General features: G+C 34.0%; 2 protein-coding genes across 3 annotated transcripts; both read right to left on the reverse strand.

Annotated features, from left to right (window-relative positions):
• Positions 1-68: 68 nt before the first annotated feature.
• Positions 69-11,921, reverse strand: LOC111366377 (protein tesmin/TSO1-like CXC 5). Its single transcript, XM_022987153.1, has 8 exons — positions 11,216-11,921; positions 10,137-10,247; positions 8,961-9,138; positions 2,798-3,154; positions 2,596-2,699; positions 2,426-2,517; positions 626-1,039; positions 69-515 (listed from the first exon to the last, which is right to left on the reverse strand). Exons 1-8 carry the CDS (start codon positions 11,548-11,550, stop codon positions 349-351), a joined length of 1,758 nt encoding a protein of 585 aa, XP_022842921.1. The 5' UTR covers positions 11,551-11,921; the 3' UTR covers positions 69-348.
• Positions 11,922-23,115: 11,194 nt separating this feature from the next.
• Positions 23,116-26,053, reverse strand: LOC111366378 (rac-like GTP-binding protein ARAC7). Of its 2 annotated transcripts, none has more exons than XM_022987155.1 (8): positions 25,669-26,053; positions 25,218-25,305; positions 25,020-25,129; positions 24,745-24,808; positions 24,565-24,629; positions 24,415-24,480; positions 24,188-24,294; positions 23,116-23,438 (listed from the first exon to the last, which is right to left on the reverse strand). In XM_022987155.1, the coding sequence occupies exons 1-8, from the start codon at positions 25,765-25,767 to the stop codon at positions 23,408-23,410; spliced, it is 630 nt and encodes a 209-aa protein (XP_022842923.1). In that variant the 5' UTR covers positions 25,768-26,053; the 3' UTR covers positions 23,116-23,407. The 2 variants fall into 2 exon arrangements, with proteins under 2 accessions (XP_022842923.1, XP_022842922.1); XM_022987154.1 differs by having other exon boundaries at positions 23,116-23,441; positions 25,669-26,051.
• Between the last annotated feature and the right edge of the window lie 345 nt (positions 26,054-26,398).

Consider the following 26,398-nt stretch of genomic DNA (forward strand, 5'->3'; position numbering starts at 1 on the left):
CTAACTCATTTCTTGGATCAAGGCATTCAAGAAGAGTCAGGATTTCAATTATTGAACCTAAAAAACACTTGCAATAAAATTTATAAACTTTAGAAATTAATGTATCAGTGAATATGGCAAAATGTAGCAGACTCTACTCAGTCCTAGCTAAAAATGGGCTCTATATCAGGTTTTTGCCGGTGAACCAAAGATCAGCCTAATATTATAGAGATCAGCGTATTTCTGTGTAAATATCTCGTCCTAATCATTTTACATCTCGTTAGTTTTTTGTATTACAACCCCGTTTTCACAGCGAACGCTGGGGGCCGATATTTTTTGAATTTGGGTCATTATTGGCAGCAATATTACCTATTGGAGATGTCCTGGCTGGTTTAAGTTGAACACCAACTTTTCAACACCATTGCTATTTGGTTGCCGTGGTCTCCTGATATCAGTTCTCGCATTTTTTGTGCCATTGCTGGTTAGCTCATTTTGCTGATGTAATTCTGTTTGTGCCAACGACGAATACTTCATTTCTGCATGTACAACAAATGAGTCAGTATTTTTTTTTTTTTTTTTGCAAATGGAGAATGAAAAGAATACATGTATAGGACCAAATGCAAATGAAGAGGAAACGTAAACTAGCCTTTTATTTCTCCTAAAGTGATGAGTCTATTAAGGCAATCACGAAATTTTGTCAAAACAATTCTTTCTTGCTCTGCATAGGTTTCACTCAGGTCTTGCCTATTCAGCAACTGCGTAGTTACACTACTATGGCCTGATAGCTCATTAGAGGAGGCAGCAGGAGTAAATATTGTATCTTGTTCATCGCACATTAGAGCTAATGTACTGGGAGACATTGGCCTTTCTTTTGAGTCGCCAGCTCCGTTGGAAGTATACTCCTCAGAGTTTGTATCAGCCTGGTTGCGACTTGAGAGATCATCAATCAAAGGTTTATCTGCTCCAGCATTCTTTGGGGATTGACATTGATCTTGCGCTGACGAAGCCGCCAAGGTTTCTCGAGAGTTCTCTGCCTGTTTTTCTGCTGCTTTTCTTTCATCTGGAAGAATTAAAATTATTTACCTCATTTTCAGGTACTGGTAAAGGGAGTAATTTATTTACATCCATCGATAAGCAATAAGCACTTATTGTACTTAATCAACGCTTTTGAAATGCCACAAAAAATTATTGCTTTGTTGTGGAAGCAAATATATTGTACTACTACATCTAAAAGTTTAAGCTATGAGAAAAGGACATATTCAAATTTACTCTTCATCCCAACCCATCAGATGTAGCCAGATTCGTTATTTATTAAGGCCTGATAGATGAATAGTGCCAAGACCTGAAAACTCAGGGCCTGTCTGCATTCTTTTACTAAATTGAACTATCCATCTAAAAATGTTAAGCTTTTAGAAATGGGGCATGTATATTTAAATAAAATTTACCCTCAACACAACATAGTAAATATTTTCCTTGAAAGTTGATACCAAAAGCAATCTTTTCAGATTGCATTACTTTGATCATCCTATATGCTTTAACTGCACAAGAAATTGATACTTGGACAAGGACATAGGGCCTACATATTAAAGTAAAATAAAATAAACTTGACAGACTATTTAAATAATATATTGCACTGGACTTGTTTTTCACAACAGAAGTATAAAAACAAGCTTTTCCATCCATGAACTAGAGAGAGGTTTGAAATTAATGTTTTACCTTGTCTAGGTGTCTGAGATTTCCTCACAGATTAATGAATAACAAGACTGAACATGCGTGCAAAAATCTATGGAACAGGGCCTTCGTAAGTTGTTATTACGTAAACCAAGTGTACTCAGATAACTAAAAAAAAAAAAAATCCGAGAAATTGGAAATAGAAACGAGATTGATTTAGATTCCACATGCAGGCAAACTTTAGTAAGAAGTAATAATAGAATTAGAAAGAGAGCTCATTAATAACAAGAGGTACCAGTGTAAATTTTCACGTGTAAATACTATGAATTTTTCTTTTCAAATTTGTTTGGAAAGAGAGAGACAATAGCTCTCCTGACTACTATTATGACTTGCTTTTGGTTGTTCTAGACAATCCAAAACACATTATAATTCAGTAGAGACACACTCCGGTATCGAAAGGTGGTTCGTAATAAATTCTATGGGATCTAACTTGCTCAAAACTATTGAAGGAATTGTGAGCCAAGTTTTTGCTAGAAATCTTTCATGAAATTATCTGGCCTTAAATGTATTATTTTACAGTGTTAGCTTGTGTATTTGACAATGGTTTTCTGAAACTTCCATCTTCTTGTTAATATTGTGAAGGAATTTTTCTCACAGATCATTTCTGGCAAGTAGAGTGAGCTTCTTATAGACAATAAGAACTAAGATGTCAAGATAATTTCAAATAGTAACATTGATTAGAGCAACTTGGGAGTCATCACAAATCTATATGTACCTGCAAGAATCTTGGCAGCTTCTCCAGAGTACACCAAAACTGAGCAAAGTTCCTTCAAGTCCTGGGGCTGAATGATGCCAGCTAGGAGAGATCTTCAGACGTAATACACTTGTTAGTTGTCTGAACTAGTACTGAAGAATGACTTTTCAGAGGGAATGTAGTATTTATACCTGTAGGTAAATTTTGAAGGGCCCAAAGTTAATGCATTACCAGCAAAAGCACCAGGAATCGATGGCAATGAAGAGGAAGGTAAAGAAGCATTTATTTGGTCTGCCTGTAAATAGAAAGAAAGTATTCTTCAGATAAAAGTCAAATGATTTTCCACCATATCTAGCAAGTGCATCATTGTTTAACAACATAAATTATACTTACCTGTTGAAATTGCCGGATCTTGTGCACTGGATCTTTAACTGTTGATCCAAAGAAGAGGTCCTGACCCTTTCTTTTCTTGTTAACGGGAGGAGATCCATATCCAGAGGATCCAACAGCCCCAGTGATCGCAGCATTTGCTGCCTGCTGGATGTATGCCATGTCGTGGGCATGATCTCCATGAAACAAAGCCTGCCTCTCTTCACTTCCCTCATAATTTTTGCAGTCCAAGCATTTACAGTTTTCAGAACAAAGAATATTTGCTTGGAAGCACTCACAATACTTCTTGAGACATCCTGATTTCTTGCAGTGGCATCCTTTGTTATGCTTTGCCAAGACTACACCTTCTCCAGTCTCCTCCTGAATATTTCAAATCAGTTCATATCTTGCCAAATATATCAAAAAATAAAATAAAAATGCGAGTTTAGGATGCATTGAAATGAATAATAATGTTGGTTTCTTAAAAAACACAGCCCACTGTGGTTATTAGATAAATGACATTGAAGTTCAATTATAGTATATCAATCAATGCCAAGGAAATGGTTTTCGTGTTCAATCAATGATGGTATATTTTCCACAAGCAGCAACGGTTTATGCCAATAAACTCGGGATCAACTACACGTATCCTTTTTTTGCCAATCCATTTTATCCAATTCTACTTTTACAAAAAGGTCCAATAAAAATCAAAAGTTTTGTTTCCACATCATGCCATTTAAGATTTGTTCCACCTCTCTCACTTCTAAAATGCTCCACAAAGATCACATCACTCTTGTGAAGATCTTCCTTGGTCCACGAAAAATATTATTGAGATCATTTGAGTCATCCTTTAATTCATGCTCACCTGGCTTCACCTCTTTTTATTATATTTCTTATTTCTTATATTATAGATTCAAGTATAGCAACATATCCATCTCAATGTTCTCCCCTATTCAAAGTACATTATATGGACATTCTGCGTTAGTGTCCCAACACTCAATAGCATAAAACTTAGTTGATGTAATAATCATTTATTCATTTTCTAGATCTGACGTTTTAACTTGACAAGTAACTTCAATCTTGCAAAACCATCTATTATGTCTCCATTTCATTCAACCAAATCTCAACCCATGCATTACATCCTGTTTAAGTCTTATTATGAACATTTCAACCTAAATACCTATATAGTCACTCTTTTGAACAACATAATCCTTTATTTCACAATTTAATGATCATCCGTATTCTCTATTATGACAAAGAATATTCTCCGTCTTCCATTTTAGTAAACCTAAACCAAAAGCCTTTATATTAGGGCTGGACAAAATTTCCGAACCAAATCGAGTGGTTCTTCTTAAGTTAAATACTCGAACGGATATCTGAATCCAGAACCGACGGGTTCAATTCGGTTCTCAATTTTAAATCAAGGCCCGAATAACCAAATAAGAACCGAATCTCCTTAATTTTTTTAATTATTTTATTTTAAATAAGTAAAATTATTTTATTTTTTCTAAATAAATTTGTTAACTAGTTAACATAGAGTTCAAACCAAAAAATATGATTTCCCGATTTTCAATTTTTCAGTTCAGAGCCAACTTAATCAAATTGATCTAAGTTTTATCCAACTGTTACTCTACCGTAGTGTCGTTTCTACCGTTCTGGAGAAATCGAATTAAAGCTCGACAACGCTTCTCTTAATTATTTTTGAGCTCACTATCTTCTTCTTTCTGTGATTTTAACAATCAAATATGTGAAGAACTCAACAAAGAGAGACGCAAAAAACACATAAGATTGGACTACGTTATTTTTTAAGAGTTAAGATTAAGCATATCATTAATTGAATTAATGTAACTTTATAAATATTAAAAAATTTAATTATAATACGGAACCTAAGAACTGAATGGAACAAAACCAAATCGAACTGAACCGAATGAAACCGAACCCGAACGATTCCATAATTAAATTTGGATCTGACGGTTCCACTTGCTAAATACCCAAAAATTTCGGGTCAATTCGATTCTCGTTAGAATCGAACCAGACCATGTCCAGTCTTACTTTATATTTCAAAGCGCTTTTTCAAATTTCTAACATACGATTCATCACCCTCATAGTCAGGTTGACTAAAACTATAACATCAGTTAATGACATATAACTAAAGAACCTCATCTTAGATATACCTATTAAAATTTTCCACAACTAAAGCAAAAGATGAAGATTCTATGTGGAACCTTGATGCAAACCTATAATAATAAGATATACTACTTACCCTACTAGATATCATACACACCCTTAATAATAGTTATATATCCAATTGAATTAATTTTCCTCAAACATCCACTGTAGACTCTAAAACCGGAGACCTGTATTTTGGTAAACAGTGGCCAAGGCGTGGTCAGCAGTCTCTTGCCCTTAAAAGGGGCCTTTTGCTCACCGATGAAATAACAACCCTCCACATGGATCGTAGGTACTCCTAAGAGCTGAACTAAAGCTGGCCATTTCGAGGTCAAGTGCTTTAACAATTACCCAAAAAAAGTTCACACGACAACTAGCAAGCTTCCAAATTCGGGAACAATTGAACATCCTGCTCATGAGCCACCAAGTACCAATCTCACAACAGTGTCGAAGCAAAAGGATCAATTCTTTACTTACTGATTGTTCACGAGTCGAACTCATCTACCATATAATTTTCCTAGATCAATATAACAAGATTGCATGGAATTTTACTAATTTATCCAGCAACCACCTAAGTACATGAACTAATTCGCTAAAACCATTAAATTACACTTTGAACTATGCTTAATCACAACCTTCATAAATTTTTATTATGACTCATAAGCCTAACACCTTGGCAGATTGTATAGTCTCTAATATATCACCAATTCTCCATTCATTTGGTATTCTTTATTCTTTAAGATCCCAGAACTACATGGACAAAAAATTGCTTGTCAAAACATGGGTGTCAATAGTAAATTAGAGTAAATCTCAAGAATATGACACGTATAGAAAAATAAATATAAAAATTGGGTACAATTACAAGGAGCATATTCGCACAGAAAGAGACTCGGCTTGTTCTAAATTAAACATCTTTTATAAATAATTGTCGATATCATCAGAAAACTATTTTCAACTCGAGCATCCAATCATTTATGCTTCTGCCAAAGTGTGTTTGATGTCTTCCATTGGCAGGATAACTTTATAATAAAACGAAAAATAATCATGAAGAGAAAAATTAGTTGTGAAAACTTTTTTTTTTGTGCTTAAATACAACTTTGATGAACCATACATGCAAAGGGATTTAAAGATAAACAATATCAGGTTTTAGGGTATCATCTTAAGACATCATTGTATAGATTGAAGTAATCGTCAAGGCAATGGTTCAAAAGGTTTGAATCCATAGTACTAAAGATTAGCTTCAAGAGAAGTAATTTATGATAGCAGCACGAAATACCTAAGGACAGAAAATTGGGAAGCTACCTATCTACTACTATACGTAGATGATACACCCATAGTTGGGTAAGACGTAGGGGACATACAAAAGACAAAAAGGACATTTAGGGCCGAATTTAATGACTTTCGTCAGGCTGTAAAGCATAAAGATACTAGGGATGGATATTAAAAGGAACAAAGAATAGCATAGTGCGTTCTTGAGTCAGAAAAGTTATATTAAAAAGATACTTAAAAGGTTTTGATAAAGAAAGCATAGCACAAAATAAGAGGATGTTTGGCTAAGCGTAAAGCTGGTCAAAGTTAATTTTAAGAGGATGTTTGCTAGAAAACAAGCTACTTCATTTCAATAGGTTTTGGCAAAAAAATAAAAAGATTTTTTAAAGACCAGCCACGGGTTACTTACCAAAAAAGAAGGCAATTTTTAAAAGTTAAACCAAGTGAATGATCTATATACCCTCAACTTCACAATAGAAACAAATCATGAAAATAGTATATGATTTTTGGGACATTTGCCACATTTTATTTAATAGTTAATTCATTTGCAAACATAAATTTACTTAAAAGTACATTTTACCCAAGCCTACCTACACAAGAAGTTAAATCACTTCTTTTTGTAAGCTTAGCCAAACCTGCTCTAAATCCAAATACTCGTTGATTTTATGAAGAGCCGAGACTTTTGGGGTCACTGATTTGTTCATTCTAAATCAAAACCAAAAAGTAACACAATATTGAGAAGTAGAAATTTTATTCTATAGAAATGAAGCCACCAAACAACGAGTCTTAAACTCTAGAAAACCCTACAACCTCAACTCTAGGTTTATTAAAATTGTAAATAACTCGTAAACTATTAATAATAACAAAAGACCCTATGTTACTAAATAAAAAGGAAATACATTTTAAAAAAACATTGTAACCATGAACCCGAGCCTAATCTATCTGACTATTTGTGTTCCATCTTCCTCAGATTGATAAAGATTCAACCCTTGTTTGAGCCCCATTTGGGGGGAAAATGTACTTTCGGATAGTGTATTAATGAGAAATGTGTGGTTAAAAAATAAAAAATAAAAAAATTGGAATTTGAAGTGAAATATCATTTTATTGAAGAATATGTGGTTAAAATGATATAAAAACACCGTTTAAGAATGGATTTTTTCAAAGAATGGGCTCAAACAAGGGCTCACTCTCAAATCGCTCACCATATTCGCATCCAACACCTTGTAACAACAATCCATTGTCCATTAATACGTCTTTCACACGGGCCCTTGTTGATCATTTATATGAAATTCCAAGCATAACATCGTCTTTAGCATGATTAGAAAAAGAGACACAATTCAATTTTGATTGGACAATTCCGCTTTAGGACAAGAGAAGCACACGTTCCAATCCCATTGAAATTTTTTAACAGTCCAGGCTCAATCCGAAATGATAATTAGAATAGGCCGGTCTTAGAATGGCTCCAGGGGCATGTTTCAACTAGTTTCAGGACGATTCAAGCCAACCCACCCAGTTTAACTTGTTATTGTGAATTCTTTAAGGGTAGCTTGTATTTGTGTTGTCGTTACATGTGTAGTCTTGAAGGTTGTACACAAATCGGGCAAGTATCTGTGTGGAGCTCATGAAGATGTACGCCCATTTTTGCCAAACCTCTATAAACTTAGTCTTCGTTGTTTTTCTTCTATTTCTTTAAACTTGTATGTTGGTTGTGATCCTTTGTGAGGTTATCAACACAAGGTAGAAAATCCGTCGGAATTCAATCTTTTAATGGTGTATCCTTAAGAAGCCATTGGGGAAGAGGGTAATGTAAATACTAATGCAAGTAAATCAATCGACTAGCAATATTAATCAAATGCTGCAATTAGGAATTATCTTACTAATGCAAAATTGGAAAGTAAATTCTAGATGTAAACGGAATCAAATCAATTAAGGATCAAATTTTCATTATTGCATTTTATTGGTTTTGGCAGAATAGTAAATTTTTCTCCTTTTAAACCCTATATAAAAGGGTCTTTTGCGTTGTAATAGAGCAACCTTTGATTATGAAATACACTGATATTCTCCCCCTATTTCTCTCTATACTCTCCCCCTTCTTCTCTCTTTTCTCCCTCCTTTCTCCTCTTTCACCTTTCCTACAATTATCTTATTGCATCCTACGTCAATTACCTACATTAGTGTTCTGCTTATGAGCAGGAAGTACAAACTGTAGTTTTTTTCTCATTCACCTCAATGATAAATATTCAAGTTATGCCAATGAATTAGGATTGACTACTTAAGTTCTATCTGTATACCGTGACCTCCATTAAGTAGAATATGCACATTGATTTTTGTTCTTTGCAATGCCAAAATACACGATAGAAATTTCAGATATGAAACATCAGTAACACGAGAAGCAAAAGGCATCATTTTAGAGTGTTACAGACTGCATTTACAACACGCTTTTCCAAGTCAAATGAAGGCCATGCTCATCTTACCTCTTTGATGAGAAGAAAATTTATTAATATATTTTATAATAAGATATGAAAAATGCATCAGAATTGTTGTTAAAAGTTAAATTAGAAGGATCCCTACCTACAGATAATTTAAAATCACGGAATACTAAATCTACTAAAGATGTATCAGATATAAAAGCATAATAGTTGATTTCAGGACATATGCTAAGCACAGAAAAGTCCTCTAGCAAATCAACCATGAACAGAAGTAACTAAAATTTATATCATAGCAGAGGCAACCATTTAAGTTTTGACAGTACCCTTAAATCACGAGCTCCATGAGGACTGCTTGCAATTTTTGGCCTGAAAGCCTGTGGATTACGCTCCAGTGTAGCTTCAACTGCTTCTCGTCTGGCTTCGTCATTTTCAATGTTGTTATGACAATTCACACAGTTGCATCCATCGCAATATACGCCAGATGCAAAGCATTCGCAATACCTGACCATTAAAAGATTATACGTCATAAAAAAAACACCCACAAGGAAAACCAGCTTGCAGTTAATGCACACATGCTGAATAGCGTTAGAATTCAAACCATTGGACTGTCCGCATTCGAAAGAGACAAAATTATCAGTTCAGAAGATGTATACTGAAGTGAGTGAGAAACCCAAAAGGTATCTGTCAATTGTCATGGTTAACAAAAGTCTTCAAGAAAGTATAAACAGTTTGCTTTATTGCCCACTTGCCACCATAATTTAGATATTGGTTAATAAATGAACATACAACTAAGTCTTTTGAATATTTGTTACCCAATAAGTGCCACAGTTATCTTATAAAAGATTATTTCACAATACAAATGTTGCTAAAAGGGAAAGAGATTATTTAGCATCAAGTAAATATATCAGTATAGCAATCCAATGTGTGATGATCTTTCTATATGCTATAAACATCAGTTAAGATCTCTAAACAAGTCCGTCCATAATTGCAGTTATTCTGAGTCATCACCTAAAATACCTGTGGCTAGACTTATGATATCCTCAAAAACACACACAAGTGAGTGGCAACAGTTATCAGCATTGATTACATATAGCTGGAACTTGAAAGACCTGAATTTGAATTATCTCAAAAGAATTATATCAGAGATCTAGTCCAATAGTTTAATTACAAAAATTGGCCTATTCCTGCCAAGACCACTAATATATGACTAAAGCTCAAATGTGAAAGCAACAAGTCTGTTCCATGTCCTTGATTTTGACAATGTTGAAGCAATGGATGCACCAGCTGGCACATAGTGTATAGACTATCCTATTGGCTGTTGCTTAAGCTGTAACACTCATACTGAATCCATCACTTCCCCACCTTTACTACCATATTGGCTGTTGCTTAAGCTGTAGCCCTCACTACATAAATATCATGGCAAGAATGTGAAGGAATCAACATATTTTAAGTCAGGCTATGTCATACCACAAAATACATAAAATGAGACACCTACTTACAATTTTAAACACCGTGAGTGTTTGCAGTTACACTGCTTTGGCTTCTTTGGAGTACCATCTTTAACTTCAGCTAGATTTTGCCTCGATCGCACTCTTGGGGATTCAGGTTTCCTGAAGGAATGAAGAGTATGAATTATAACAAAATAGCAAGAGAACTGTCTTGGTATATCAATTATATATGCTGCATGCATAATATAGGCACAAGTGGAGATCATTCGACAGTCAATCAAAGGTATCAAATGCTTATCCCTTTCACCATTTAACAGTCCGTAAAGTAAAAGAACCAAGATGGAGAACCATTCCGGTATTAAATTTAAATTTTCATCTTCATATGATTAGGCATCAGAAAACAAGAATGGAACAGAAGAATCTGCTAGGATGTACTTCTAGAGCTATTATGCAATGAAAAATACAAGCATGCAATCCAAATGATTGAAATGTCATTAACCCATAAATATGTGGCAAGCAGACTAAAGGCAAAAAAATACATGGGAATCTTCTGGTGCACATAAGCAGATAATTTGTTATATGTGCACCACAAACAAAACAATGCCGAATACAGAGATTACAAGTATAAACTATTTACGGAATTACTTAGCGAGGTAACCCAAAATATGATGTTGGAACAAGAGAATAGGCATTAGCATCCACTTTGGTAGTGATGTAACCCCCAAATTACTCATCAGCTGAGTGAAAATCAAAAGAGTCAAAGACACAAAGACTTCCACAAAAGTTTCTAACTTAACCAGCTAAATTAGATTTGGAAGGGCCAGAAAGAATTTTGAATTACAAATTAACGATCAGTCTAACGAATTTGTCTTTCAAATTAATAAAAACAATTAAATAACAAAATTGTCTATCTGGGGAGCTCATTATATAATTAACGAATTCTAAGATCGTTCTGAAAATTATGAATGCTCAGAATGAAAAGATCTAAACTTTATAACTGAACTCAAATAACTGATCAAACAAACCCAGAGATTTTAAAAATTTTCTAAAATTTAGCTGTATATAAATCACTTTTCTCCAAAACATCAAAATTGTTCAACAAATTTAGATTCGGAGTAGAAAAGACTCACAACGCAGGTCGAACGGAAGGATGAGAGGAAGGTACGGCTGGTTGCATTGTCAAAAGTGGAATCTGTGGCAGCGGCGGAGGCTTTGGCGGCTGATTTTTCGGCTTCACTAACTGTGGATGCTGCTGCTGGATAAGATGGCTTGGCGTCTGTGATTGCTGCGGTTGAGATACCTCCGCCAACGCCAATCCCACGGACGATGATGCGCCATCTCCGGACCCCGTAAAATCCAGTTGTCTCGCCGGATTCCTGACCGGAAAATCAGCGGCAGCTGCTGGAGTAGCCTGTGAGTGCTGCGGCCCTTTTGGAAGGAAATCTCCTCCCTCACTTTGTTCCATTAAAAAGGGGCAAAAAAAAAAAAAAAAAAGGAAACAAATATAACGCAATTTTTCGTATCAGTAAACACGAATTATACAAGTGTCCTCACTGGAACACCCAAATTTGAGGGAATATCGAAATTCAAAATCTTAAAAAGGGCAAAAATCTGGAATTAAAGACTGGTCTCTGTTTACACAGGTCGGATTCAAACAAAAATCCAATAAACATGACAGGCTCTAAATTTCCTCACTAATTAACCTCAATCAAGAAGCCTCTTGATCCGTATTTATGTATAGAATTACGTATATAAATACAAAAACACATACGAATAATTTGTGTAAGAAAAAAAAATAAGAGGGGGGATTTTCGAACGAGAAAGGTTGGAGGCTTTGAGTAGCTCCTCCCTCTCTGGCTTAGCTTTTGAAATTCAATTTTACAAATTTTGGACGGTCAGATTTAGCTGATAATCTCATCGTACGGTTTCCACCAAGAATATTGAATCCAACGGGTAAAATTCATAGAAGCCACAAAGGTGGATTTTGGGCCGCTGGATCATTGGAGTCCGATTTTAAAGGAGAATTGTAGCATGTGGTGAAGAATTGTCCAGTGTTGTCAATTCGAACGTGGAACTTAACTCTGAGCTGCCACGTCATGGACTATTGTTAGATGATTGGAGGATATAGGAATGGTCCACGAGGGTCGTGAGTAGGTGAATATTTGTAATAGTATTGGGAGATTCTGTTTCGAGAAAACAAAATATTAAAATAAAATAATAATATTATGGCGCTACATGGCAGGACGCCGTTGACTTGCCGGCAAATGGTGAGCGAATTAAAGAAAATTTTGTGAAAAAGATCTTTTAAAGGGAAAATTATAGTGCTAGGTTCGATTCAAAAATAATTTTTATTTTAGAGAAAATTCTAACACCTTTATTATAAGTACGAACATAAGCATAAACATTAAAGGGACTGAAAATACCAACTTTGATCTTGTTTTCAACCTCAATGGAGTAATAGTAACGAATGTCATCTCTCTATTTTAACTACTAGTCGCCAAGCAATGAGCATGATTTTTTTATGGAACATTTATAATGAAATTGGGACTCCACTCAAAATGTCACTTTTCTACAATAGAAATCATGAAATGATTGACTAAAACTTTACATATATATATAAGATCTCCTAGGCACTAGTGCTTAAATTATGTTAAGTATCGATGACATGGTACACCGTGAAATAAGTACCAATGACATGGCACACCATTTAATCGGTGAATAACCATTATTTTGTGTGTGTGTGTGTGTGTATTTCTGCTCCCAGCCCATCGCTTGCATTTTTATACTACATAGTTCAATCGAATTTTAAATAAATAATTAAAAATTAAAATTAAAAATATAATAATAATAATTCCCTTACTCACCCCCATCTTCCACCACCACCATTTGTCCCACCTTACTCCACCATCATCACCCACATCCGACTTAGCCCCCGTTTGAACCTCATTATTTCTCATTACATTAAATTAAATTTTTCTCTCCTACTTTTAACCACACAATTTTCAATAAAATAATATTACACGTAAATCAAAAACTTTTCAACCACTCATTTTTCAAAAAAACATTATTCATCTCACTATAATTTACAAATAATGGAGCTCAAACGGCCCCTTAACATATCTCACTGTCACCATCACCACCAACGTGAAGATGAAGTACTAAACATGCTCTGCCAACCATGCCGCTGCCACCACGAATTGCAATACCAAACCTACACCGCCAACCCATTCGACCCAAAGTCAATTTTGGGCCAAGGCAAGTAAGGTACATGCCTCAAGCCCAAAAATTTAATTGAGGTATCAAAATAAATGGGCAAGTGAGGCCCACGCCTCAATTTTTTATTTTTATTTTGATACCTCATTCCTACCCGTCTGTCTTCATTAATTCCTTTGTGTCAAGTGTGTACAATTGTGCGAGAGCCGAAAAGAACCAGAGAAAGGCGAAACCCACATTACCCATCCCTACCTTGATGGCTTGGCGTCGCCATCTTTTGTCTTCTCACTTCTTTCTCAGCCATCCACCGTCATCGTGTCGCGTCACTACCTGCCTATCGATATAAAATATGATTTCTATGGATTCCTTCTTCTCTTTTTTCATCAAAGACTTTCTCGGATGAAGTGGATATGAATAGGGCTGTTTTATTGAAATTTTGTCTTTATTATTGGGGATAAGATGGAGTTTGGTATTGGCCAATGGCATTAGGTAGTATTTGTTTACCACTTTTTCTCATGCTTTTAGTTGTAACTCAAAGCACACATGGTTTTTAATAATTTGTTGTTGGAGAATAGTATAGGGATAAAACTTGAACATCAACCTATATATATTAATAACAATTCTTCACTTTTGAGATTAAGATTAGTAAAAAGACAAAAACAAACATAACTCATTGGAGGTTTACTAATGCATATCTCAATTGTAAGATTGCTTTGAGACAAACACAACTCATTCGAGATTACAATTACTTTGAGGTTTACAGTTTATAGATGCACGTCAATTGTAAGAATTTTAGGAATTTTGGATGTTGTGGTTGTACAATTTAAAGGTGTTAGATTTATAGGTGCCAAATTGAAACCATGTCACAAACTTAAGTATACACAAAGAAAAAAAAGGTTAATTATAAGTAATTATCTTGTAATCTAAATGGTTACTATTAAATTTATCTTCAATAATTAATTGGTTGTTGTGGTTCTATCAAATTATGATTTCAGGATTGTGAGTTGTGACGGTGGAATTCTCAAAGTACCACATCGTGTCATTTCATAATTTTTGTTCAAGTCCCATTTCTCAAGTGAGCAATGGTTTGTCCTTGCTTACTTATAAACATATAGGAAATATTTGAAGCCTTGTCGGCTTATATGATTGCATTGTAGTATTGCACCCTTGTCGAATAATATTGATTTTTTTTTTAATTTTAATCGTAGGATCAATTGCACAAGCGCACATTGTCATATATCATGGTGCTTCCTAAATATGAAACTAGAACTCAAAAAAGTAAAAGGAAACGAAATAAGTTGATATTAATTTAAAGTCAAGTTGGAGATATTGACAAGTAATTCAATAGAAACAATGTGAATGGATTTACTAAGATCGAAGAAGTTATTGAACGTGCTAGTATAAATGAGATAGAGGAGAAGGGAGAAGATGATGTTCAACGTGAAATTTTAAATTAAGGGAGTATCTTTTCTTTGAATTTGGAGGATTTTGGGAATTGGAAAAATGTTGATTAAAAATGAGGAACTATTTAGTTGAAATGGGTTAAAAAAGAATTGATGACACCATGTTTTCCAAAGATGGTGCAAATAGACATTTCAATTTTTCATTATATAAGCAATTACTACAAAATGGACAGACAATTGATAGAAGATGACTAGTATATCTTAGTATCCATGGATATGAATTTTTTTGCTTTTGCGGCAAGTTGTTTAAAACACTAAAAACTTCCACAAGAATTGATTAATTAGGTAATAATAGATTCATGGGTTGACACAAATTGCGATGGTCTATTAAAATTCATGAAGGAAATGAGAAGCATTTACGTTACATGACTAGTTGGATTGAATTGGAAAATAAGTTTCGAACAAAAAATACAATTCACAAAATGTGAAATTAGTATTTACTTGATCTTTTGGAACATTGTTTGCATCTTTATTTGATTATAATAATAAATTTTACTATGAGCTTGTTTGAGCCATATTTTTGGTGTAGAATGCAATCTGGAATAATAGATTGATGGAAAATGTATGATTAAAAATTAAGAGTTTTAGGTTAAAAAACGTGTGGTCGAAAAGAATAGTGAGAAAAATTTATTTTGAAAATAATGAGGATCGGCCAAAGGTACATTCCTTTTTTTTTTTTTTTTTTTTTTGTTTTACAGTTAAGTATTTAGTGAACAAGTTGACTGTTGGTACCATAATACACATATATTTTGCATGCATAATACAATTTAATTTTATTTTTATTTTTTTTGGGTAGAGGAGGCCTAATTTATGAAGTTGACCTCAGGTCCCTAAAATCACAAAACCGACCATAGTTACAAAACTCGGCGCAAACTGATTGGTCGGTCCGAAGAATGGGTGACCTGGGCCCTTGACTGGGCCGGGTAAAACATTTTCATAAAAATGCAATTGACTCGATCAAAATCGAGTTGACCCATCGATTTGACCAAGTTGACCAAGCATTTTTATATTACCTCGATCGGCTGACTGGTTTGACCAAGATTTAAAAGTCCATCCATAAACTTTTTGTTCTTAAAAGAATTGAACTTTGGGCTTCTAATTAAATTGAGTACCACGTAACCACTAAAGATCAGACGGATAATTTAAATTTTTTTATTTTATCTAAAAGAAAAACTTTATACTTCAAAAAATATTTTATAATTATTAAATATTGATCCACCGATTTAACCACTAACCTACCGTTTCGATCAGTAACCCGAGACCTGGTGCCTCGATTGGGTCAGATTTAATAACTATGGAACCGACATTGATTCTAACCCCACGCGCTCACTTGTCACTAGCCCAACCTCCTGTCATTGTCGTCAGCACAACATGAAAAAAAAATCCAAAATTATATTCATAAAAAATACATATTCCAGATCTAAATATATTGTACCTAGCTCGTTCAAGAATCGAAATTTCAAAAAGGGTAATTATTTTACCACTACAAAATTTAATTATTACACCACATTATAATCACACCACAATTAAAATATATTTTCAATAAATATACCACAACAAATTTACAATTATACTCCTAATATAATAAAACCTAAAAAAAATAAAAAAATACAATATTATGATATACTCATCCTCCTAATATACTTCATCTTTATTTTATTTTTTCTTAGAATATGTTTTTCTCTTTCTGCTTTCATCTCCATAAGTGTTGACACATTGTAAGTTTTTCATTATTCACCACCTAATAATTTAACTGCAACATACATGGCTTGGGTATACTGGCCATTTACCCGCAATAATTAGTTTCCATAATTTTTTTTACCAAGACTTATCTGAATTTTTAATTCATTGAATTCAAATGTAGCAAACCAGTTTTCTCCGAATAAGTGTAAACAAACCCAAGAAATTCGTCTTTACCAATTTTGATGTCATGTTGGTGTTGTTCAACTTTTTTAATTTTTATTTTATTTTATTGCTTGTGGATGAATCTTTAGTAATTTACTACAGTATGCAGGTGGTGGTGCTTCTATGTCGGAAGCGTAGGCGGCATCAGAAAGAGGGGATCTTTTATTTATTCTAATTAATTCTCAATTCATCAAACCACCAGATTAAGAAATACAAAAAAATATGTATAATAATAATAATAAAAAATCATGGAATAACACGATATAATATAAATACATTTACTGTGAGGAAAAGAAAATTATCTTTCCCTCTGTGGAAGAAAGCAAAAGTCGCTATCGGTGTAGAAACTATGCACAATTAAACGTTGAAAAAAAAAAGGGAGAAAAAATGAAGATTTTTATTTGTGGTGGAACAATAATTTATTTTAGGCTAATTATGTAATTTTACTTAAGGCTATTTAAGTAAATAAGAAAAATACTAAAAATTGTGGTATAGGCCTTGTTTGAGCCCCATTATTTTTTTATTAAAATGAAAAATATGATCGTTATCTATCACATCAAGTCACTATATTTGACTTTTTATCTCTTGTATGGAGTTCATAACGATTATATTTTTCATTCTCATTTTTACAATATTGTGACTCAAACGGGGGCATAATAATTTAAATTTGTAGTGGTAATTACCCTATCGAAAATCAAAATCACGACAACTTGTGGAAACTATATAACTACAAGAAATTCAGGACGGTTAAGAGAAAATAATATGGCGAAAACGCACAAGGATTTCACCAAATTTCACCAGAATTCAAACAATTTTGGAGCCATTTTTGCAGTATAATTGAATACAACTTCTATTCAAACTTAAAGAGCGGTTGAAGTTGAATGCATTGACAGATAATTAGGATTGAAAGTTTAGAGGAAAAAGTGAGATCGGAGCAGCAAAAGTCTGCTGCTGTTTTCATTTTTGTGCTCAATTGAGCTACGTCATAGCGTTATTGTATGTAAAACATCGCTATCTTGCACTTGTTTTGTTTTGAGCCACAAGAGAATATAACGAAATGATCTTTGGGGGAAGGAGGAGGTGATGGCTGCAGTGGGGAAGACTAGGGTGAGAAAGGGAATTATTAAATTTTTAATTATTCATTTGAGACTCGTTTTCACTTTTTAAAAAAAATTGGGATTATAGTTGAAAATTAATTCTTTCTTCTATTCTTTTTATTTTATTTAAGTGCGAGGACATATTTATTATTTTACAAGACTTTATCGAGAAAATAGAAAAGAAATGGGTCTTCTGCACCTATTAAAAATGTCATCTACGAGGATTTTTGATCAATTTGAAAAGGTATAGAGCATTTGACAATAGATTCGTACCATGAGAGTATTGCACCAATAAGCATATGCTAACTCTTACTTGAATGGCTTTAGATCTCCAAACCCCTACCTATACTCCTTGATTTCTTCACCATACCCTAAAACAATCCTTCTTGTTGAACAAATAGGGTTCGCCCCCACCCCATGTGAGTAAAAAAATTGGAACAAATACCCACCCCACTCACCCTCCATGGGAGTGGTATGTAAACAGACTTATTGACCTAAAAATACACTTTGAAGGATCTTGGTGTAGCACATACAAGAACAAGGCTATAGAGACATAGAACCTTTGACATACAGGGTGATCGACACTCACAACACAGGGGGGCCACATTTTTTTTTTTTAATTTTTAATTCAGACGGGGCTCGCAGCATGTGAGAGGCTGTCACTGCTTCTGTTAAAGGTTTTCTATCACGGGGGATTAGACAAGGACCCTAAGCCTAGAGCATTCTGCAAGTTTACAACTCCAAACTAATTCAAATATTATTATAGTCAACAAAAGTAGTTGACTCCTATTAATGAGACAAGTTGTTATACTATTCTATAAAGTTATTTTTATTTATTCATTTTTGTGTCACATGATTTTGGTTGTGCTGTATATGTGATAGTTCTATGACTTAATATTCCTCAATTTTTGTTGTAAAGATTAAATTCCAACTTGCAGAATTTTAAATCATTGTCTTTTCTACGAACTTTGATTCTCTTGTTCGGTTTCAGTTAACATCTTCCAATGATTAAAGTTCTGAAAAGCACTAGATTTGGACTTCAATAGGAAAGTTCACATCTTTCTAGAAATTTTTTTTTACTATTAATAAGTATAATATGAACCCACTAAAAATACTAACAATTACTGGTCCCCAAAAGTTAACATTATCCTCTTATTAGAGAAGTTGAAGTCCCCTATATAACCCATCCTCTTATGCCACGTAAGTGACTTTTCACTTTCCGAGTCTCCCCGACCAGGCTCATGTGAATGTACAATTAGAATCAAGTATCCACTCATTTGTACTTCTCCTGGTTGAGACAACTAAAACCGCCTCCAATTTATTTGCAATTGTTGTTTCAAGTCACGACAGTAGCTCCATCTATATTTGACTTATCTCTCAATTTCATGATAGTTACCAAACCTCATCTCATTCTATAATGTTTTGATTATTATTTTAAAATCAAATATGAGAAGGTTAATCCCCACTCTACCCTAAACCACTACAAACGTAATTTCATCTTGATTTTTTTAGGTTTAGTGTTTTTCAGTAATTTATGGGAAAATTAGAGGTGAGCTCCCCAATCTTTTTGTGAAGTGTAGAATCAATTCTCCAATCTTTGAAACCGAGGTTTTGACTACCCAATACATTCAATCTTGTGAGATTGGATCCCCATACTATGCAATTTGTTATTTTAACTGTTAATTTTCTATTAAAATGACTTATGCCCTTACTATAAACTAAACATGGAAGGAGTAAAAATACAAAAAATAGAAAAATAAAAAATCTGTTAAGTAAACCCAAAAAAAAAAAAAAATCATCTTAATTTTTAGTTTTCTTCTTCTTCTTCTTCTCCTTCTCCTTCTTATTACTATTGTTTATAGTAAGGACATAATAGTCATTCTATAGAAAATTTGAATTTTTAACAATTAAAGTAAAAAAATTCGTCAAGTGGGATCCAATCTTACAGTATTAAATTGCTAGGGGAAATCAAACAAAAGCTTACTAAGCCCCTGTTTGGCACCCATTTCTTGGAAAGAAAAATGGTCGAAATAGTGTTTTTTTGAAAAACAGATGGTTGAAAATGAAAGAAAGGTTTTCGATTTACGTGTAATATTATTATATGAAAAATTGTGCGATTGAAAATAGGAGAGAGAAAAATGGAATGAAATTTAATAAGAGCCAAACGAGGCTTAAAACTTCATTAACCAAATGTTTCAATCATAACCAAAAATGGAAAACACACACTACATATACACTTTTTGTGTACATAATCGTTTACACCCCCCTTACATGGAGGGGGCTCGCATATAATTTATTATGCATATATCCCCTTTTCATATGAGAGTGGAAAGAATTATGTACACAATAAATGTACAAATAGACTTATTCAAAACACAAAGGGACTGAGAAGCAATGATATTTGTAATTCGTGCTTGCCCATCAACATCAATAGGACAATCAAGAAATTGTCCGCTCCTCTCAAAATTTGAAATACATTTTAATTTATTGAAAAATGTGATGGTAACTCACTGTCACATAAATTACTGATGAATAAACACTGCATTAAAATAACATTATTCGAGGCTGAAACTATTAACAACCAATTGTTTCTCCATTGTAGACAAAGCCTTTTGTTTTCGACATTTTTTGACAATTGGAGTTAACCAGTTGATGCAATTCCATGCAATATGAAGTTTGACATGCCTAATCGGAGTGTCCTAGCAACAGAAGTATGTGATAAAATTGATTATACATTCTACCAAGTGTAGATTTACAACTATGTTATTAGAGTCGATTTTCAACAATCTCCGATCTAATATACAAAATATGTGTCAGATTTTGTGTCTCAAATTAGGGTGAATTTTTTGGAAAATATTGTTTCTTTATTTTCACTTGATTTTATTGAAAAATATTGTTTCCTTATTTTCATGTGATTTTATAGGGAAAATATTATTTCCTTTATTCCACATTATTTTTATATTATTTACATCTTTATGATATTTTTAGGATTTGTTATGTCCCTATAAATATTATAAATATGTGGCTCTTCATTCAATTTAAGTGAAATTTTATTACTAAATTCTTGTATTCTCTCCACATATTATCTTTAATACAACATCAATTCCTTTGCTATCTCTCTTCAATTTCTTTAGCTTTAATATTTTTTTCTTCGTTACGATTATACATATTTCATATTGTTCATTAATCTCAATTCTTGCATTGCTTTCGGATCCAATAAGTGGTATCAGAGCTAGGCTGCAAGTTCTTCGTGATTTGATTGTGATTTTTCAGAGATGGCTACATTAAAATATAATATTCCGCTATTGGATCACAATACGAGATTTTAGTTGTAGCAAGTAAAGATGAGGGCTATGTTGGCACAGACGAATTTAGACGATGCTTTACTGGGTTGTCAACAAATTGGACAATGGAGAAACAACGGAGAGATGAGAAAGCTCTATTGCAGTTTCATTTTCACATTTCCAATAACATTCTGCATGACGTATTGAAGAAGAAAATGGCGACTGCTTTGTGGTTGAAATTAGAGCAGTTGTGCATGACCAAAAGTTTTACGAGCAAATTGCATCTAAAGCAGCGGTTGTATTCCCATTGCATGGCAGAGGGAGGATTGCTGGAAGATCATCTGGCTGTGTTCAAGGAAATCGTCATGGAGTTCGAATATGATGAAGAGAATCTAGCCTTAATCACGTTGTGCTTGCTGCCCACCTCGTATTCATCGTTTCGGGATACGATTTTGTACGGTCATGATACACTCACCATCGAAGATGTTTTAAAGCTTTATTCTCAATGGAGAAGATGAAGCATTTGATTGGAGTTGCATCTAAAGATGAAGAAGCTTTGGTGTCTCATGGCGATCGACAGAGGGGTAGGTCGAGGGTAAACTTCAGCAATTTGTATTGCTTCTACTACAGGAGAAAATGACATTTTAAGAAGGGTTGTGATAAGTTGCAAGCTAAAGGTAACTTAGCTACAAATCATGGGAAGCAATCATGTAATTCAGACGAGACCAATATTGCCAAGGACTTTTCAGATGGCCGAGATATGGTATTGACCGTTTCTGACATAATCTCAAAGCTTGACGAGGAGTGAATTTTGGATTCAACATGTACGTTCATATGTGTCCCAATCGGGACTTGTTTGATGCATATGAATACTTGGGCATGTTCGACATGTTCCAGATTTGGAGAAGAATTTCATCTCGCTGAGTACTCTAGATTCAAAGGGGTTTAAGTTCTTAGTTAGAGGAAGAGTGTTGAAGTCCGAAAGGGTGTCTAGGTTGTATTGGAGGGACTAAAAAGATCTCAATTGTAAATCTTGCAGAGGCACGTAGAATCAACTAGGAGACATCTGGACAAGTTTGTATCGTAGTGAAAATTCAATTTGGTATAATACCTCTTGTGACGGACTCTAAGTCGGTTCAGAACACTGCTAGAGAAAGCGTTGGTGATTCCGCTTTGCCATCAATTTCAGGGGATAAACTGTGCTCAAATGCTAGGGTTGGATCCATTTAGCGTAGGTACGGTGTTGGAAATGTCTGTAATATTTTCAGGATCTTTGAAGGTGACAATTTTAGCAAGAAGCCTTCCGATCAGACATTTTGTGTGGATTCTGCTATAGGGAATACTTCGACCCTATTTGGCCAATGTTAATTCGTTGTTAGAATTTTGGGAACCTGGAATTAGGGTTCGAGTATCGCTTGTGGATACCGGGCAGAGGATAATGTTTTTCATGAGATAGAAAGTTTTGGTTACTGTTTGAGGAACTTAGTTATTTCGATGCAATTGGACATTTTTTTAGACGAAATTTTTTTGGAACTTTGTTCATCACATCAGGATTTGGGTCAAGGTGGATAATATTAGATTTTGTGCCCCAAATTAAAATGGATTTTTTTGGAAAATATTAATTCCTTATTTTCATATGATTTTTTCAAATATTGTTTCCTTATTTTCACATGATTTTATTGAAAAATATTATTTCCTTATTTCATATTATTTTTATGTTATTTCCACTTTTATGATATTTTTAAGATTTGTTATGTTCTTCTAAATATGTGACTCTTCATTCAGCTTAGATGAAGCTTTATTGCTGAATACTTGTAATCTCTCCATATATTATCTTTAATAAAACATTGATTCCTCTACTAATCTCTCTTTAATTTTTTTTTACTTGAATCTTGTTTCTTTCGTTGTGATCATACATATTTTATATTGTTCATTAATCTCAATTTTTGCATCGTCTTTGGGTCCAACAATATGTCGTTACCATAGTGGTCTCCTACATATTTTTTAACAAAGAATCGAGCAAAATTGAGTTCTTAATGATCTCAAAGACGAGCAATATTGATCAGAATGGACAACAAATAATAAATATCATTCAAATATATAAGTAATCTCATCATCACAACACAACAGAAGTCAAAAGACAGAGTTACAAGGCTGGAGAGAATGATCGATTCTCGCTGCCATTCACCGATCAGGTTGTAGGAAAAATAACAGCATCAAAACCATATCGCTACATACACCATTTATCGAAGTAATTAATATGCGCATACAAAGGGACGGGGAAAACTTGTCATGTTAGAGATCCATCAGCATAAGTTCACTTTGCCCGCAGTGATTATGGATTACAATGTCAACATTTGCTAAGCAACACAGCCTCCACAGACTATACCCCTGCTGTACAAAGAAATTGAAACTAAACCTTAGAAAGATTGATACGTTTGAAGGTAATTGCACAAGTATGAAAATTGAAGTAAATATGAAAAAAAAAAAAAAGAAAAAAAAAAGGGTTGTTACTAAAGAAAAATTGTTTATTTTATTTTTCTCTCGTGCTGTAAGGTTAACAATAACAACGGTTAGGCAAGAGCTAGGTTAATATAAAATGTCTACTTCAGCGGGAAAAGTTAACGTTAACTAGAAAAGATGTTGTCAACCATACGTGAATCACTGGGGGGGGGGGGGGGGGGGGGGAGGGGAATAGACAGAGATCACAAATATAAGTTCCCATTCAGGGGATTTCAGGAAATAATTTTAATCTAGGATGGCCCTTTTTTTAATAATTGAAAATATAAATAAATTGTAAAAGGATCACACACGTGTCAATATCCAAGTGCAACATGTTAAGTTAGATTATACAACTTCGAAATGCAGTCAAAATTTAAGCAAACACAGTGACAACAAACATTTTGTAAGTTATTTTTCTTGGATAATTATGCCCTTAATTTATCTCCTGATACTATTCATGAGTCACTTGATACTAATTCAAGCGCTATGCTGTCAAGCAAACCATGGGACAATTTAGGATTAGTGAGAGTAGGAGCAAATTTTGGTAATTCACATTCATAATTTTCTATGATTTTTCTGCAATGTATCAAAAACAAGTAAAAACTCATAAAGAATGCAAATAGATTAGCAGCACTCACACAATTGAGCAACCAGTGCTCCTATGTCTCTTCTTTCTTGGAATTTCCTTTCTTCTAGGAGGTTGAATCACAACCTTTATTGCAGTATCGAAAACAGCTTTCACATTCTGGCAACAACTTGAGTAAATTAGTTCTTGCTACGATAAAATCTTGTCAACATATGATTTTCCAAAAAATATCCTGAATGAACATTTCCATGTAGAATCATCAAGTCACACATAACTCACCTGCTGAGTCTTCGAGCTGCATTCTATATAAGCTGCTGCACCGATTTGTTTCCTCAGCTCCTCCCCCTATATATCGAATCCAGATTAGCTGATATATCAAATTCGATTACTTGATACGGACAGGGAAAAAAATCAAAAAAGAATTCTCACCTGGGCCGTTGTAATGACGTTAGATCCCATATGATCCACTAGATATCCCCTGTCTTCACGGAGATCTGTAGTTGAAAAGAGGATAAAAAGTTCCGTAAGTTATGCATCAGGGAAATATCCAACTACTGGAAACCCAAACAAGCATTATTTAGATTGTAATTGAAACAGTTCATAGCATACCTAACTTCGTTCCAACAAGCACAACTGGAACATTAGGCGCAAAGCGACGAAGTTCAGGCATCCACTGAAATGAAAATCAAATAGAATGTCATATATAATTATTAGGCCAACTGTTAAGAAATGCGGCTTGATACATAGTACTGGACAACATAAAAAGAAGATTGTTTGAAATTTTGTAAATTGTGCAGTTAAGTTTTGTCGAATACTTTGTGGCAGACATGCTCTAAAGGCTAAAAGAACAATCGTTAGGATTATAATAAATGAAAGTATCCCACCTTCTTGAGGACATTTTCATAGCTGGCCCTACTGATTAAAGAGAAAGCCAAAACAAATATGTCAGCACCTCTGTAACTCAGTGGCCTTAACCTGCTATAATCTTCCTGACCTTCAAATCACACAGATCAAGAGAGTTAGGATATAATGAAGGCCTCTCAACGAACCCTAAGTTGAGAACTATACATATAAGATAATACCTGCAGTATCCCATAGTCCTAAGTTGACAATACTGCCATCTACAGCCACATTAGCACTAAAATTGTCAAACACTGTTGGAATATAATCCTGCCACACATAGAGACAAGAATGATAACGAAAGAGAGCAAAGGTAAAATAGATTAAAAAACTGATTAAGCCCTAATCCCTTCTTACAAAAGCATTATTCAACACAATGAAAATTGAAAACAAGCAAAGCGTATACATAGATTTACCTATCAAGAACACCCAATTTTCAGAAAATACATAAAAAGACAAAAACCAACGAAAATTTTGAAGAATACAAAACCGATTGTTGCAAAAACAACCCACAAAATTATGAGCTGATTATCTTGAGAAATTAGGATAAGAACAAACAAAAATGGGTGCCTGGGCCTGGGAAAATTGAGAGACGAAATGGGAAAAATAAGATATTTGAACTCTGAAACTCACAGTTGGGAACTTGTTACTGGTGTAACAAATGAGCATGCAAGTTTTGCCCACAGCTCCATCTCCTACAGTCACACATTTAATGAACTTTGAAGCACTCATTTTCTTGATATTTCAGCTTCTACAGAAACCCTTATGCTAAAGTTCACAAAAGTTTTCTTGGTTTCAAGCAGAAAAAGGGGTTCAAGAAAAGTTGAAAAGAAAGAAGAAAGGGAAAAAGAGGAGGTGAAGAAGAAGGGTATCAAAAAATGGGGAAGGAAACAACAAGAAAGAGTAAAATATAGATAATGAGAGAGTTTCAAGAATTACTAGAAAACAAAACTACAGACAAGGTTTCTGTATGGGCGTGAGAGAGAGAGAGTTAAACACGACCACTTTTCATCCCTCTCAATAAATTTCAAATCAACAGAATTTTCTTTTGAAATGCAGAAAGTCTTATTTCTCAAACGGCTCGAGTATGGGACCCGACTCTCAAACGGCTCCAATCCACTTTTTATAGCTGGGATCCATTTGGCACATTATTCGGTAAGTTAATTTCATCCATGATCACCGCACTTTTCACATAGTGTCACTATGGCCAATGAACTTTAATTTATTTTATCGTGGCCATCAAACTTTTCACTTAGTATCACTATGGCCACTAAACTTTAATTTATTTCACCATGGCCATTAAACTTTTACTTGATATCACCATGGCCACCGAACTTTAATTTATTTCTTATAAAGTTCAAGT

Source organism: Olea europaea, chromosome 17 (genome assembly GCF_002742605.1).
Source record: "Olea europaea var. sylvestris chromosome 17, O_europaea_v1, whole genome shotgun sequence".
Lineage (NCBI taxonomy): Eukaryota > Viridiplantae > Streptophyta > Magnoliopsida > Lamiales > Oleaceae > Olea > Olea europaea.